General features: G+C 33.6%; 1 protein-coding gene across 20 annotated transcripts in view; it reads left to right on the top strand.

Annotated features, from left to right (window-relative positions):
- Positions 1–17,009, top strand: part of LOC109088439 (regulating synaptic membrane exocytosis protein 2-like) — a 150,735-nt gene that overhangs the window by 84,109 nt on the left and 49,617 nt on the right. For 10 of the 20 annotated variants that reach the window (XM_042741618.1, XM_042741615.1, XM_042741604.1 and 7 more), the window contains 9 exons: positions 297–427; positions 1,387–1,579; positions 1,974–2,127; positions 5,488–5,556; positions 8,783–8,918; positions 9,842–9,907; positions 13,835–14,026; positions 15,651–15,760; positions 16,677–16,709. In XM_042741618.1, the coding sequence (XP_042597552.1) occupies positions 297–427; positions 1,387–1,579; positions 1,974–2,127; positions 5,488–5,556; positions 8,783–8,918; positions 9,842–9,907; positions 13,835–14,026; positions 15,651–15,760; positions 16,677–16,709 (1,084 nt within the window). The remainder of the gene's footprint in view (positions 1–296; positions 428–1,386; positions 1,580–1,973; positions 2,128–5,487; positions 5,557–8,782; positions 8,919–9,841; positions 9,908–13,834; positions 14,027–15,650; positions 15,761–16,676; positions 16,710–17,009) is intronic. The other 10 variants (XM_042741613.1, XM_042741606.1, XM_042741619.1 and 7 more) reach the window with 5 other exon arrangements.

Genomic DNA, 17,009 nt, shown 5'->3' with positions numbered 1-17,009 from the left:
ATTTTCCTATTACTACAAGCAAGTATGGGCTCTGGCTTAGAAGATCTAGCATTTTATTTGTTATGTTTGTGTTGTTTCTGTGTGTGTTTGACTTCTAAGTATTTTTCTGTCATGTCCATACTTGTCTGAGAACCAAGCTTGGCCTGTCACGCATCTTAGCATGTGCAATACTACTATACAATGCATATCAAACTCTCTTTTCTTAATGTGTTTTAATGAAGCAGCTGATGATGTGAAGCCTGAGAACACAAGTCCCTCTTCATCTCAAGCAGGCTCTGATGTTTGTCCCCCTGCAGGTCAAACTTTGGTATGACAAAGTCGGCCATCAGCTTATCGTCACCATACTAGGGGCAAAGGACTTGCCTTCAAGGGAAGACGGCCGACCACGCAATCCTTATGTGAAGATCTACTTCCTCCCTGACAGAAGGTGAGATTAGGGCAGTTATGCCAATAAGATTTACTGTGCTTGACAAAAAAAAAAAACATGGTCTTTCCAAAGAGTTCAATATGGCTGTGTTCAGAATGGCACACCTTAGTCACACTATTTTAGTTGTATGTAATATGTATATTGTGCACAGTTTCTATTTTAATGACCTTTTGGCAAAAATGTGCAGTATAGAAAATACACTGAAATAATAGTGCAATTGCAGTATTATTTATATATTATTACACTTGTTATTAATAGTTTGAATGTTTTATTTTTATGTTTTCAGTTTTCATTTTAATTAGTTTCATTTACACACGTGTGTGTGTATATATATATATATATATATATTATATATATTATATATATTTTTTTTTTTCATTTTTATTAGTTCTAGAGTTTTTTTTTTTTTTTTCTAGTGTTTTTTTTTTTTGTGGTAAATATTACTATTTAGGTTTTATTTTTAAGGTTTAATTTATTTTTATTTCATAAATTTTTAGTTATTTTCCAAGGCAACATTTCAAATTTTTATCTAATATTTATATTTTATTTCAGTAATATTTCAGTTTATATATATATATAAATAAATATATTTATTTATTTATATTTATATATTTTTATAGATAGATAGATAGATAGATAAAATATAAATATTAGATAATTTTTTTTTAATTTATAATTAACAATAATAACCCTGTGGGATGCTATGTCCCACAATGCAATTAGACAATTTTCTAACTTTTATTTTACTCTCAATATGATTCGACTGGCAAGATAAATATTTGAATACAAAATTGGAGCAGTATGCAGTAAGCACTATGCTAGAATTCCTTTCTGAAAGCAGCCTATGAGTAGATCTTACATGTCTCGCTTAACATTCCCATATTCCCATGGCATTCTTCAGCTTGTTGAGTTCAGTGTTTGTTCACGGGTTCTTTTACCATGATGGTAAATAAAAACAGTTTGAATAATTGTTTCTCCAGTGACAAAAGCAAAAGAAGAACAAAAACGGTAAAGAAATCACTAGAGCCCAAATGGAACCAGACTTTTATGTATTCCCCCGTCCACCGGCGGGAGTTCAGGGAACGCATGCTGGAGATCACGCTGTGGGACCAGGCCCGGGTGCGAGAGGAGGAGAGTGAGTTCTTGGGAGAGGTGAGGACAAGATGAATCATGGTGTGAAATATTCAGAAGTTTAGGCTTCTTCTACCGGTTTATCACTTTTTTTGTATTTCTGTGCTATTTAGTGGCAGAAAAGTCTAAAATTTATCTTGCTACAATAATAGATCTAACTAGTGACAGTTTAGATCACAAAATAGTTACAATACTATACTACAGTAGTAATACAATAGTAATAAAATACAATTATTTTTATCAAAATTAAAATATTTCTAATGTATATTGTGTTATTGCTGTAGTTAGCTGTTAAATCACGCATCACATTAAAAATCTAAAATTTAGCGGTTCAGTGACATGCACTGAATTTGTTTTGGGGATAAAATGGATATGTTTTCATGCATTTGAATGTGAACCAAATGTTTGTGTGTAGATCCTCATAGAGCTGGAAACAGCGCTGCTGGACGATGAGCCACACTGGTATAAGCTACAAACACATGATGTCTCATCGGTACCCCTGCCCAAGAGCTCCCCCTGCCTTCAGAGACGAGCGCTGCATGGAGACAGTCCCACACGCAGACTGCAGAGTACGTCTCTCTCTATCTCCCTCTGTCTCTCTCTTTTGGGTGAACTATTCCCTTACTGATTTAATTTTATTTTAATTTTTTTGTCTAGTTTTCTTAAAGATGCATGTGATTAGTTTTGCGATCCTTCCTTGTCAGAACTTGTATGACAGCATTTACTCAAAAATGTTGAAAAAGTATCTCTTCAGTAGCAAAAACAGTGGAAAATTTCAGAATGAATAAACACATGAAAACATAGAGTACTGTATGTTTCGGGCCCAAGACCACACGCATTCATAAGCGCTCAGTCATCTGAGCTGAACTCTGAAACACTGCAGCTGTTGGTTTGTGTCCTGCATTCATTGTTTTCTATCTTGACCTGGTTATTTCTGCAGCCAAAGGCCCGTTTGTGTACAGCTCAGGTAATGACCTCTGCATGCTCAGGCTGATCCTCTGGGTTTCACCGTGTGTTTTTATACTGGATCCACCCTGCTGTCCCTCTCACTCCTGTCGAAAATGAAACAAACACTGACCAAAGTGGACTATGTCCTCACACTGCCACTTTTTCCCATAGTGCCCTCTGAGTCTCCCCAGTGCTGCTGTTTTTCCCTCTTTGTTGCAGATCAGTCCGATCTCTTCATATGCAATGTAGTGAACACAGGCTTCTGTTTACTGTTATCATTACTTGTAGAAGGGCTGGATCGTATGAGGAAAATTTGTATGTAACATTATTCATTTTACGTTATGGTAATGGTCACAATATAATTACTTTGGATAGAAATTAAACAATTAAAAAGTGTCTATAAACTACAGTTCAAAAGTTTGTGCTCAGTGAGATTTTTTTTTTTTTTTGAAAGAACTCTCTTATGCTCACCAAGGCTACATTTATTTAATTAAAAATTCAGTATAAACTGTAATATTATGAGACATTATTCCATTTAAAAATAACTGTTTTCTATTTGAATATATTTTAAAATATAATTTTCCCCTGTGATGCAAAGCTGAATTTTTAGCATCACTTTAGTGTCATATGAACCCTCAGAAATCATTCTTACATGCTGATTTACTGCTGAAGAAACATTTCTTATTGTCATAATATTTTTATTATTATATTTATTATTATTATTATATTTATGGAAATATTTTTTTTTTCAATATTCCCTGATAAATATAAAGAGGAAAGAATAACGTTTTTCTGTCAGTTTTGAACAGTTTAATTTAACCCTCACTTACTTCAGACCTTTGAACAAAAGAGTTAATTCATTTATCATGTGTTAATTTGGGCGCTTTTTATTATTTGGAAGTTGATGGCCGCAAACCAAAATGTATCATTATTCATTACAAATGATTAACATTAGCTGTTTACTTCTCATAATTGCAACTTTATTTCTCTTAACAGCAAATTTATATTCATACATCAGTAATACAAAATTATATATCACAATGTGACTATTTCCTTATAAATCTTATAAAATGCATAAATACACAGGCACATAAGACTGTAAAAATGTATTTCTTTTATCACTCCTTTTGTCAACATTTTTTGTGCAAATATATATTCTGCTGTATAAATGGTAGAGAAAACACTGCACTTTTCTATCATTCTCCGTTAAATGCCATATACAACCCAGTCCTAATTGGTCGTTTTCCCTCTTTGTAGTTACTAATTCTGCGTAGCTGTGATAAATAATATAACATCTAATATCCCGCCTTTGTGTGAAATGCCTTTGAATTAGTTTAGTTTCTTCTCTTTTAAGAGTGAGTTTTCTTGGTTTTTGGTTGCTGTGTGGGTTTTGTTCTTGCAGCACCTGTTTTTAAGCATTCAAAGAGACAGAAGCAAAGAAAAATCCTCACAAATCATGCTCACTCCAGTAATTTTCTCTTCACTGACAGCAGTTAGCTAATCGTTTTGAAAAGTGTCACTAAAGAGCCATCTTTTTAAATATGTTCCGACATAATTAGGATATTATAATTAGGATATTATGAAGACATCCCTTACAAAGATTTAACATGAACTGGTTCAGCTGGATGATGGGTGGTTATTAAAAATGCAGATTTTGCACTTACTTTAAGCTTCTGACATTGATGCATTGCACTCCATAAGAACAGTCTTATATACTGTATGTAACCAGTATATAAGCAGTAATCAGTAAGACAGGTCGCAAGAAAACATCAAGTGATCCTTTATAAGTTTGTGAATCTCTTTTGACACTTCGGTGTACGAGCGTTTGATTTAGTGATTTAAAAAAACTGATTTATAGACCAGAGAGCTGAAGGAGAGAAGAGGACAGGCGAACGAAATGAGAGCAGGTTTATTGCTGGCTTGTCAAGGGTCTGTTTGGTGGGCGAGCGCAGGCTGGGTGTCCGTTCTGGCTGTAGTTGTGTGAACATCGCTCGGCAGATTAGCTTTCATTCTTGATCTGAACTGAGTGATGGAGCGGCCGCTTCAGAGTGTCAAACTCGGCAAACGTCAGCGCTTTGTTCCTCGTTCGGTTTGTTCCTCGTGACTGAAGCGAAGGGAGAAGAAGATCCATTTTCTCACGTAATACAAAGCTCAGTCTGGCTCGTACTTGTTTTGTGGATTTGGAAGAGAGGGATGTCTGACTGACATGTTCGGTTATCTGCGAGTAGTCTGAAATAGACAGGCTTTTCGAGTGCAGAGAGCTTCTTTACCACTTTTTATGAACGTCACAGAGGTAGATGAATGAACAGCAGTGTTTGTCAGTTGGGGTTAAGCAGTTATGTTCCAAAACGTAGTGAGCTGTCTACCTAGACCGCGATTTAGGGCATCAGGAATATTATACCAGTGTATAATTTAACTATTAAATCCAATTTTAACTAATTGAAATAAAGCAATAATAAATATTAGATGGAAAAACAAATAAAAAATAAATATTAGATGGAAAAACAAATAGCTGAAATAATTTGAAGTATATTGAAATTACAAAATTACTAAATTAAAAAATCAAATAAAATAAAGTATTTTAAATGAAAACAGAAAATATAAAAAGAGTAAAAAAAAAAAATATTAATTGAACTAATGTCAGCTATAAATATTATTTTTCATTCATTCATTATATTTCATTCATTTCCTGAAAAGAGCTGATAAAAATAGTTCTGTTTAATTTAATAATAATTGAAATAAAAGTTTAAATAGAAATATTAACCAATACTTGAAGGGGTAGCATTTTTTTTTTATTTATTGATTGGTTGATTTGTCTATTTGTGTAGGCTGTAGATAGAAAGCTCATGAGATTTTGAAACAGAGCTATTAGATAAAGTTGTTTATAGTGCAGAAATCATAGAATGCTACATCACATGATCCCGTCTCGCTGCAGACTGCTCTAACACTTGTCTCTCTGTGTGTCTGTTTTAATGCTGTAGGGTCTCAGAGGATCAGCGACAGTGAGTTCTCAGACTATGACTGTGAGGATGGTGTTGGCGTCGTGTCAGGTAAGATGTTAGCAGGAACACGGTGAAAATGACACCGTCTGACAGAGGTGATGAAGATGTTAACTGTTAAATGTCTGCAATATAAAGTCACTCTTTGCCTTTGAAACCAAACATCTCAGAATCATGTTTATTTCCAAATTATGATGACTGGAAGTATGCAATGTGATGGGGTAATGTGAAAAAAAAAAAAAAAATCTGTAAAAATATGGCATAATAGACTGTATTATGAAGATTTTTTTTTGTATGTATAGGTGTTTTACCTATATTTTGCACTTCAGTATGCTGTGTTTAGGGTTAATGTAAATGTCTTTTGCTGTTTTTTTTTTTTTTGTTTTTTTTATTGTTTTATGCATTATTGTATTAGTATAGTATAACTATATACCACATCTTTGCTACTGTATATGTACCATACCATAGTTTGAAATGTTTTGCATTGCATAATGCATACAGTGTTGTTATTGTTAACCAAAAGTAAATCTAAAATAAAATGAAAAAAATATATCTAATATCTAAAATATTAGAAACAATATCTTGTTTCCATGGTGGCTAACTAAAATAATAAGTTCAAGTACAAAAATTGCTAAATTTAAAATTAAAGCTAAATAGAAATATTAAAATAATAATATAAAAAATGACAAAGCACATAAAATGACTAAGAATGAAACAAATAATATTTTGTAAAAAAAAATTTTTTGAACATTTTGACATGAATAAATACTACATTAAATTTTAAATTAAAAATATAAGAAGATATTGCATACTCTGTAGGATATACTGTATTCTTTAAAAAAATATTTAGCGATTTATAACAACAAAAATGTAGTCACATTGTGTCCAATTATCATCTCCTTATCATGTCTTTTTGCTTTTTTTAGTCCACTTTTGTGTTAATGTCTTAACTTTTTGCAGTTAAGTTGATTAAATCAAAATGTGGGGCACACATTTCTCATAAATTCAATAATGCCCTGCTGTGCACAGTATGAAGTATGGTAGTATGTTATAGATATATTCACCACTTATCAGCCTAATACTGGTGCTAAAATGTTCATCTGTATGGGCATCTCAGATGGGAAGGGAAAGCCTAAACACACACACACACACACACACATATCCACGCACCCTTTTTAAAATTCCAGGCGTGCTCTTTGTGATAGAGGGAAACCCTCCCTCAGTCTCTCTCTCTCTCTCATTGATTTTGGCTCCGTCTCTGGGCCGGTTGTAAAGTGCTGATGCAGTGCTTTCCGCCGGGAGGAGATGATTAACATTCAGAGGAATTATAGATCGCTGCTTTCCCTTCATGCGCTGTGCCGCTGTTGTTGTTTTCTGGCCCGTGTGTCTAGCAGCCGTTCATTTATTGCAGCATGATGCACCGGTGCTGATGCAGTCTCTGCGCTGGAGCACGCCGAGGTCATGTTCAGACACTACAGTATGTGTGTGACAGACCAAACCAATGTTACTTGAACTGCAATACATTCATCCCCTGGGCAAGTGTGTTCATGTAGAAGTATAAAGCATGGCCAGTGTGAAAGAATCTCGATTTAACCACAATGAAACAAGATAGTATTTATGAAATATTTTTTCATATCCTAAATGAGACGATATGAACATTACAGAGTGCTAAATACTCATGCAGTGTTTGTTTTATTCATACTCGAAGCCTGAGGGCGCTCTTGCTCAGAAAGTCTAAAACGGCCTCATAGATGTAATAACTTATGATGAGCAGGAGGGAAATCCCTAATATGGGCAAAGGCATCCCGCTATCTAGCTAAAAGATTTCATTTCAAGTAATTTACAGGTAATAAATAAATGAAGTATATGAATAATACACTGATAATTGAAATAATAATTAGTACAGTATATAAACTATTCTGCCTTATTATGTGTTTAGAAAATTATACAATTAAATAATTAATAATAAATAAAATATATAATTAGAAAAATATAGGAAAAACATATTGTAGAATACAAATTATTGGTTATTGTCTAGCAGTGTATTTGATTTCTTAGAATTCCAATTAAAAGAGATAAGAAAAAATAAAGCCTATCAATTAGACAAAAGTCAAGAATTTTTATTTATTTAACACTTACGTTTGGGGTACAGTACTTTTTTTTATTAATTTATATATTTTTTTCAGTAAATTGATCTAAAATGTTCTTTTGAACTTTGCATCTATCAAAGAGAAAAAATTTGTCATGATTTCCACAAAAACATGTTAAGCAGCACAACTGTTTTCAACATTATTAATAATAATTAGCAAATCAGCATACTGTATTAGAATGATTTCATGTAACACTGTAGACTGAAGAGTAATGATGCTGGAAATTGCTTCACAGGAATAAATTATATTTTAAAATATATTAAAAAAATTTGTTTTAAATTGTAAAATACATTTATTGTACATTGATTAAATACATGCAGCCTTGATAAGCGTAATAGACTTAATTCAAAGACATTTTTAATGGTAGTGTATCATTATGCTACCTTTCAAGATATCTAGTTATGGGTATAATTTTAATGATAATTTTTATGATAATTTTCATGAAAAGTGTCTGTTATACATTAAGCACAAATATTATACTTATACTTTAATATTATATCATTTAATACTGAGAAAATAGTTTAAAAATTGCCTATTTTATCCAACGTTTGTGGTTGGTACATATTCCATTAGCAACATGAAAACATCAATCTCTAAAAGAATCAGTTCATAGTTCATAATAAAAAGTAAATAATACGTCATCATAAAGGCAGAAATTCCCTCCTTGAACTTCTCTTTGATACATTGTTCTACCTTTGTTCGGCTTGTTTTAATGTGCGATGCAGTCAGTTGAACATCAATCTTTTGTAATCATGCTGCAAGGCCCTGACCTTAGCGTGGCCACATTGAATGCTGGGTAATGAAATGCATGAGGAAAAAGCCATTATTCTGGTTTTGGATGTGAAAGCTGTTTTCTGATTTAATGGGATTTAAGTCCATTCATGACTGGAACATATTGGCTTTAAAAAGCAGTTTTTACAGCAATTTAGGAACCAGTTATTGTGGAAAAACACATGGTGTTAAATAGATAAAATAATATGATTAAACATTTTTGCTTGCAGGACTTTTTTAAAGCATGTTTGAATTGCTATCAGTAAAGGATTTTACAGTTTTGCATTAGTCGCTCAAAATGAAGTACACATGTAGTATAAATTGTTCATTAATTCTTTCCTTTTGCTTCGTTACAGACTATAGAAACGGCAGGGACCTCCAGAGCTCCACCCTCTCTGTGCCTGAGCAGGTCTTATCGTCCAATCACTGCTCTCGGTCAGCTGACATCAACCGAGCGCGGTCACGGTCTCCCAGCATGCCCCCTTCTCAGAGGTGAGACAGATCTCTCTTCTGTTGTCTGAACCTGCTCTGTTCGTAAACATCTGAATCACAGTTTAAGAGTTTTGGTTTATCATTAACATTTGATTCAAGAACCCAACAATACACAAGATCTGGTGTAACAACAGTGTGTTTGTATCACTGAATCAACAACAATGATCATGCACCCGAGTCACAAAGGTGTATCTATGTTCTATATATTTATGTTTAGTAAAAGGTTGTTTTTTTGTTGTTTGTTTGTTTTTAGTAAGCCAGCAAGCGTTGCCATTATTATTTTTATTATTTTATATTTTGTAGTGTTTTTTACACCTTGAAGTCTTATAATGTTAGGCAAGTTTGTTTGTTTGTTGTTGTTGTTATTACTAATATAATTTGTTTATTTATATTTATGTTTGTTTGTTTAGTGAAGAGATATTTAGGGCTCCTAATAATCAAGAAAGTTTTGGATTTTTTTTTTTGTTTTTTAAAGATTTTTTTAAAAAGATTTTTGCTGTGCAGGGGCTATATTTTGTAGTAGTTTTTTAAAGTCCACCTATAATGTAATGTTCTTTCTTTCTTTCTTTCTTTCTTTCTTTCTTTCTTTCTTTCTTTCTTTTCATTTATTATTGTTTATTGTCTAGCTATCTGATTGATTGATTGATTAGCTTGGTTTTAATAAAGTGCAAGGAAATCCATTTTTCCTGGGCCCCTTTATTGTGATTATCATAACACTCATTTAAAATGATCTTTGTTCTTGATTCAGGTAGAAGTGTGAGTGGTGTTGTCATTGAACAGTAACCACATTTCTTCCACATGAAAAGTTTGGGTTCATCCCATCAGCATCATCAGTTTCAATGAAAACATGATCTTCTCTCTTCCCTCAAATCTCTTCATCTCTCTTTTGAAAATCCACGTCTTTTCTCTCCATCTGCCTGCAGTCATTTTCTCACCTTACCTCGAACCCGACACAGTCAGCCTCATGACAGTCAGCTGGAGGAACTCAGGTAGAACCATTGCTGCCAGTGTCCGTCCCCATTAACCTCCTGCTGAGAGCCTCCACTAACACATCAGCGTTTCTCAAACCCTGACTTCCTCTGAACTTTAACGAATCCAGGTTTTCAGTACAATACATTTATAAGCATGACATGATAAAATGCAACCAGTTTGATACTTTTTTGTTGAAAACCTGCATTCATGAGGGTCTCTGACATTGAGAAACTTGAATCCGCACAACCTCATGTTGACTTAATGACAATGCTGGTATAAATGCATAATACAAGATTCTTAACGGTGCACAAAATTGTATATATATATATATATATATTAGTTTGTTATTTGACATATTGTGGATGCAGCATCATGCAAAATCAAATATTTTTGGTTTGCCAATGCCACTACAAAAAATCAGATTTTTTTTTCACTTACTTTTTCACTTGTCATTATTAGTTTATTCCACAGCTTAATTTTTTCACACGACATGCATCATAAAAATAGCACTCCTCATGGGTGACTCAATTTAATTTATTTCAATATTTATTTTAAATGCTAATACTTTGTTTTAATTACTGCTTTCCTGTATTGAATGTACTGTGTCTGTAATTGAAAATAAATTATTATAACTTAAAGCACAAAAAAAAACTATTTCAGAAATAATTTGTTCAAAATGTGAAACATTATTATTATTAAATTAGTAGTAGTAGTATAACTGCTGGATGTTAATAATATAAATTATTTTATTTTAATAATTAATTATCTTTATTAAATTAATTTTAATTACAAATATTTAAAAACTATTGTCTAGACTTTTTTTAATGTGTGAAAAATTGCTTTGTGCACAATAAATCAACAGGTCACCAGTGACTCATTAATGTCGACACAAGGTTAAATGACTGAAAAGCTAGGAAACACTTGCTGTAAAGATAAACACACAAAATAAGATGAAATAGGAGCACCCCTCTCTCCTAATGTACACAGTCCCTGCAAATGTTTATATTTTCCAAAAAGAGTTGGAAAATATATTCACCATTAAAACTAACAAGCTTCTGTCTTTATAAGAATGGTGAGATACTGTATGCCTTTGACTCATTCCTAAAGCCTCATTGCCATTCTCTCATATGGTCATCGAAAAGAAACTGAGCACTTATTTTTACAGCTAGCTCATGCTTTGTTTTAACAAACTGAGAAATTATGTAAAAGGGAATTTATAAATACAGTACTTCACTACCTTGAGATTATTAATGGGATCGTAGTTTCGCTTTGTGCGTGTGGTCTCTAACTTGGTGTTTTGTTTGAAAAGTTGTTCAGCATGTGTTATTCATTTTTTAAAACTATTTACTTTTGATAAACACTTTAACAAAGATATGTTGTGTGATCAAGGAATAGTTTACCCAAAAATTAAGATTTGCTGAAAATGTACTTAATCTCAGATGATCTAAGATGTAGAGGAGTTTCTTTTCATTACATCACTTGCTCACCAATGGATCCTCTGCAGTGAATGGGTGCCGTCAGAATGAGAGTCCAAAACAGCTAATAAAACATCACAGTAATTCACAAGTAATCCACACCACTCCAGTCCATCAGTTAACAGTTTGTGAAGGAAAAAGCTGCGTGTTTGTAAGAAACAAATCCATCGTTAGGACGTTTTTAAGTTCAAACTGTTGCTTCTATCTAAAATACGAGTCCTCTATTAGTAATATTGCTTTTCTCCAACGAAAAAGTTGTCTCATCTGAAGCAGGAGAGAAATATGCACAGATTAATCACTGTTTACAAGTGAAAACAGTCCAAATTAGTTCATAAAACATTACATGAAACAAATATTTCAGTGGATTTGATGTGCGAGAACAACAGAGGATGGACTTTTTCACTTGAGGAAGCATTATTATGGATTATGGATATTTGTCCAGAAGTGACAGCTCAAAGTTAAAATGCATTAATGAAGGATTTGTTACTTAAAAATATGCAGCTTTACACTTCACATGATGTTAATTGTGGGCTGGAGTGGTGTGGATTATTGTGATGTTTTTATCAGCTGTTTGGACTCTCACTCTGACGGCACCCATTCACTGCAGAGGATCCATTGGTGAGCAAGTGATTCAACGCTAAATTATCTTCAAATCTGTTCTGAAACAAACTTATCTACATCTTGGTTGGCCTTTGAATGAATTTTTATTTTTGTGTGAATTATTCCTTCGAACCCTGATGAAGTTGAGGTTGTGTGTAATGCACACTCTGATGGTTTATGTGGTCAGTTCCAAATATCTGCATCTTTTTGGCAGCCATGGCAATAGTGTGTGTTCCATCAATCAGCGTGTGGTGGTCAAGTTACCGCATGCTGCTAGGATGGCCCATCATAGAGGCGTACAGTGACATGGAGGGGCAGCATATTTGGGTCAGCCATTTATGGCCTGTCTAAAATGTCGACAGCCTTTTTTTTTTTTCGGGGTGAAGACATTATATGGGATGATATCCAACACCAAGAGCATCCCTGCTGCCCTGTCATGAGCTGGGCCAATTTCACTACCAAAACCCCCCCCCTGGGCCAATTTCACTACCAAACACTATTTTTCTTAACCTGTTTGTAAATACAGTAGTCAACATTTGAAGTGGATCAAAAAAGTTAATCAAAGTCGTCCTAAGACAAGTATGGGTATTGTTTTGGTTTGGTTTGGTAAAATGCTGCTAATAATATTTTCATTTGCATGCAAAAATTAAAATGAGAGCTTGTGCAGCTTTGTTCATGTCCTAACCCCATTCCCTGATCTTTCAGTTTGGGATGATAAGGAATTATTTATTATTTAGTTTATTTAATAAAAAAAAAAAATGTTCAAGCAGTCTAACATTTAAATGTATATTATTTTACAGATAATATTGTCTATAAAAATTTTTCCTTTTTAAGAAATATTTTTATTACTAATTTTTTTACATATATTTGTTTGTATTTAACAGCCATTTTTTTACTGGGTCACTTTACTTATCTCAATGTATTATTAATAAATCAGTGTTTTGATGCTGGGCAACTTTTCAAACACTACACATCTTTTTGTGTTGTCTTGTGTATTATTATGTTATACTGTGCCAAATGTTTTAAGCAGTGTTGGTTTCCCATTCATTTTCTCCATATGGATTTAAATTAAACAAACAAACAAACAGAAACATCAGTAACTGATAAGGAGGACTGTCCTGAAAGCAAGGTTTCTGCAGGTCTTTGAGTTTCCTAAAAAATCTTATTTTTTCCTTCCACAAATTAAGGCAGACTTCTCATTTGATATAATTTTGCTTCTTAAGTAAATGCCACTTGATTTAAGAATCTTCAAACATTTGCACTGGAAACAAGAAAAAATACTGATGAAGAGCATTTGGAAATTTGTGCTCTGCATTTCATTATTGTCCATTCAATTTCTTCCTTAAATGTTCTTTACTTGGCCTTAAAAACATCTTAAGAAGTCTTAAATTTGCTTTCATAAAACCTGCAGAAGTCCTGTAAAATATTTTACATTATCTGTAAAAAATCTTTTTTTTCTCTCTCTGAGTAAAATGGATGGGATTTTTCCTTCTGTAAAAATGTGGGAATAATCTGAGAGTAATCTTTCCTTCCACAGTTTTTAATAATAATTAATTCATTTGTTTAATCTATTTCTTGTATATTTGTATGCTTCTGTGATCTGAGTGCTGTAAAATGTGTGATATTTGGATTTCTGAACTTAATTATGCTTTTATAATGTCTCTTTCAGTCTTATTAAATCATATAGCATATCACTGTACAGAACCATCAGGTTAGACTCATATATTGGTTGCTTCCAAGTGCCAAAGATGACACAACTTTACCATGAGTCTCTCAGTGCTTTCCCATAATGCCATGCGGCGTTTTGAGACTCAACCGACCTCACCCACACTAAACAACGCCCTGTTTCCCCCAATCACGTTTCTCCAGGAATTACGGAGCGCCAGACAGGCACGAGTATCACCACAGGTCCCGTTCTGCAGACCAGCGGTCCGCACTGGAGCGGCCCATGTACAGTCGCTCTCGCTCCACGGAGCGGCCGCCCGACGGCCCCCATATGAGGTCATCGATGCCCTCCCTGCCATCAGGACACTCCGCTCCACCCTCCCCTGCCTTATCGAGGTGACCCAGATCAAAGCAGCCGCTCACCCCGCAAAACAGACCTGACTAATCAAACAAAACATCCTTCATGTGCTAACAAAGACTCCCTGCATCCAACCAACCGACCCTTTGATTTGATTTATTTGTTGTCCTCTCTGCAGCAGTGCTGTTATATCTGCTCCATCTCATCTCTGTAGATGCACCAGATTCTCTTCATTACTTTTTAATGATTTGTTTTATAGCAAAACACACACCAGTTATACTTTCAGTGAGTGGTGTGGAATCTCCATCGGTTGTTATCCCTATATTGTGATGTTTAACTCATTTGTTTTTCCCCCCATTTGGTTCTTTTTGTCTCGAATCCTAATGTTTTGTTTGTTTTTGGTGATGGCGGAGAAAAACGCACACTTCTCTTGCAGCATCACTGTGGAAGAGTCACCTTCATGTGCCAAAGCATCAAGCATTTTGTCAAATGTAGTAAATGTACAGTACATACAGTACTACCTAGTATTTCAGCAGTGTTGTAAGTTGTTAAACTGAAGCATAAGCCTACATATAAAGTAAATATAACATTTGGAATAAAATGGCAGACCAAATGGATTATATCAAATGCTGGTTTTCTTCAGTCATTTTAACAATATATTTAAAAAAATAAAAATTACCACTGTATTTATTAAAAGTGTTTTTATTAAAAAGACAAAATAAAATAAAAAATATATATTTTTCAACTCCGCAAGGACACATTAAATTGATAAAAAAGTTACAGTAAAGTTTACTAAAGATTTTTGTTTTAAATAAATCTTTTGAACTTTCTATTCAGCAACGATGCGCAGAAAATCACCGTATTAGAATGATCTCTGAAGGGTCATGTCACACTGAAGACTGGAGTAATGATGCTGAAAATTCAGATTTGCAGCACAGGAATAAATTACATTTAAAAATATGTTTGCAGTTATATGTTTTACAGTTATTGTAAATTGTAATAATATTTCATAATGTTACTGTTTTTACTGTATTTTTGATCAAATAAATCCAGCCTTGATGAGCATTAGAGGCTTCTTTAAAAAAAAACTTACCTACCTTAATATTTTAAATAGTGTTAATCTTATTATAAATACAATATATATTGTTATACTGCATATTTTGAGGATTTTACTATTAAGACAGTGATGTTTAAGACTTCAATCAAAAATCATCTTTATTAATTCACTTACCGTATATATAGTGCTATGTGATTATGAAATAATTTTGTTTTAGTTTATACAAAATGCTGATGGAAAACCATGATGTTTGTTTACTGTTAATTTAATCCTCAGCATCATTCAAATGGATGTGCATGATATTACAGCACATGTATATGTGAAATATCATATATATGACTGACTAAACCACTCCTTTTCAGCACATGCTTTCAAACCCTATTTATTTATATTGTATTGTTACATGAGTTATATTTTCATATGCTGATTCTTCATAAACCAACTCTGAAGTCTCTTTATGCCTTTTTGTTTAATGTCCTATTATGCTACTTTGTGTTGATTAGCAGCTTCTTGCTAGCTCTGTCACTGTCAGTGATCGAGTAGCGTTAAGGTACATGTACATAACAACCATAATAATGGTGATTTATTTATTTTTTGTCTACTAGGGCACATACTCGTGGAGGATCGGTTCAGACCAGCCCCACTGGGACCCCCGTGAACAGCAGGAGAGGACGACAGCTCCCACAACTGCCTCCAAAAGGGACGCTGGAAAGAAGTAAGTCTGTTTTTCTGTGCAGCTTCTTTTTTATTGGCTCTTGCTCATGCTGAGAGGTTTATCTGAGAGGTGGGATTGCAGAACAACTGACTCTGCAAATGTTGTGCTTTGCTATAGTTACAGTCAGCAATGCATCGTATCCCAGTTACAGTTCATTTCAACTGGGGACATAAAGAATTTGATTGTTTTTAGAGAGAAAAACTTGCCTAAAAAGCACTGGTGTATTTTCTGTTTAAATAAGAATTTGAGAATAAAAATATTCTTGCAATGCAATTTTTAAGATTAGGTAACTACTTAAGTTAACATGAATCTTAAATGAAAAATACGTCTCAGGCATCTTAATGTTAATTTCAATATTGACTTATATATCATTTAAATCAAAAGGTTCTCTTAATCTTTTAATTAAATGAGCTTAATAAATATTTTAACAAATGTATTGCCATTGTCAGTTAATGTTAGTTAAGTTGGACTTAAAGCCAAATAATAATAATAATAATTTAAAAATCACATTTTGATTTGATTTTGTGCACAGAGTTTTCTTTCTCATAAAATGGCCAAATTTTTGGAATCAGTGTTGATTACATTTAAATTAATGGGTAAATATGGTAACAAATTTGTTTCCCCCCACGGGTGGGCGGAGCCTCCTTGATGATTGACTGTTGAACTGGTGTGTAGGAGACAACAAATTGTAATTTCACTTGTCAAAAGTGTTTCTAGTGTGAATTATTGTCATTTTTTTAGGGATCGTTATACATTATCACAACATTGCTCCGTTCCATTAGCCCATTGGCTGAATATGACACAGTTTGTGCTGTTGTTATATTTGAGTGCGGGTGACACACATGATCATGTAAATGACATGCGTGGTTGAGTTGCATGTGCGCTCTGATGTTTCCCTCTCTCATTCCTCTCTCAGAAGATGGAGATGAAGAACTTGAGCCTTGTCCAGGTGTGTAACACGTCTGTGAAGGTTTAATCTGTCAGAAGGAGCTTCTGATTGAATTAAACATAACTGCAATGGTCTTGAGCTGGCATTTCCTCTATAAATGGGCCTAAAATTAACATTAGATCCTAAAGCTTTATGGAAGTGAATTCCCTCTCTATTTAGGACACATCAAATGCTCCATCAGAGCTTTCTCTGAGAGGTTATGAAGCCAGGTCCATTGCAAACTCTTCATGTTTAAATGTGAATGTGGACAGGTGGTTTTTGGTTTTTCCTTTGTCTTCCTGTAGCAGTGATTGTCTTATG

Source organism: Cyprinus carpio, chromosome B16 (genome assembly GCF_018340385.1).
Source record: "Cyprinus carpio isolate SPL01 chromosome B16, ASM1834038v1, whole genome shotgun sequence".
Lineage (NCBI taxonomy): Eukaryota > Metazoa > Chordata > Actinopteri > Cypriniformes > Cyprinidae > Cyprinus > Cyprinus carpio.
This window is presented reverse-complemented; position numbering and strand designations above follow the sequence as displayed.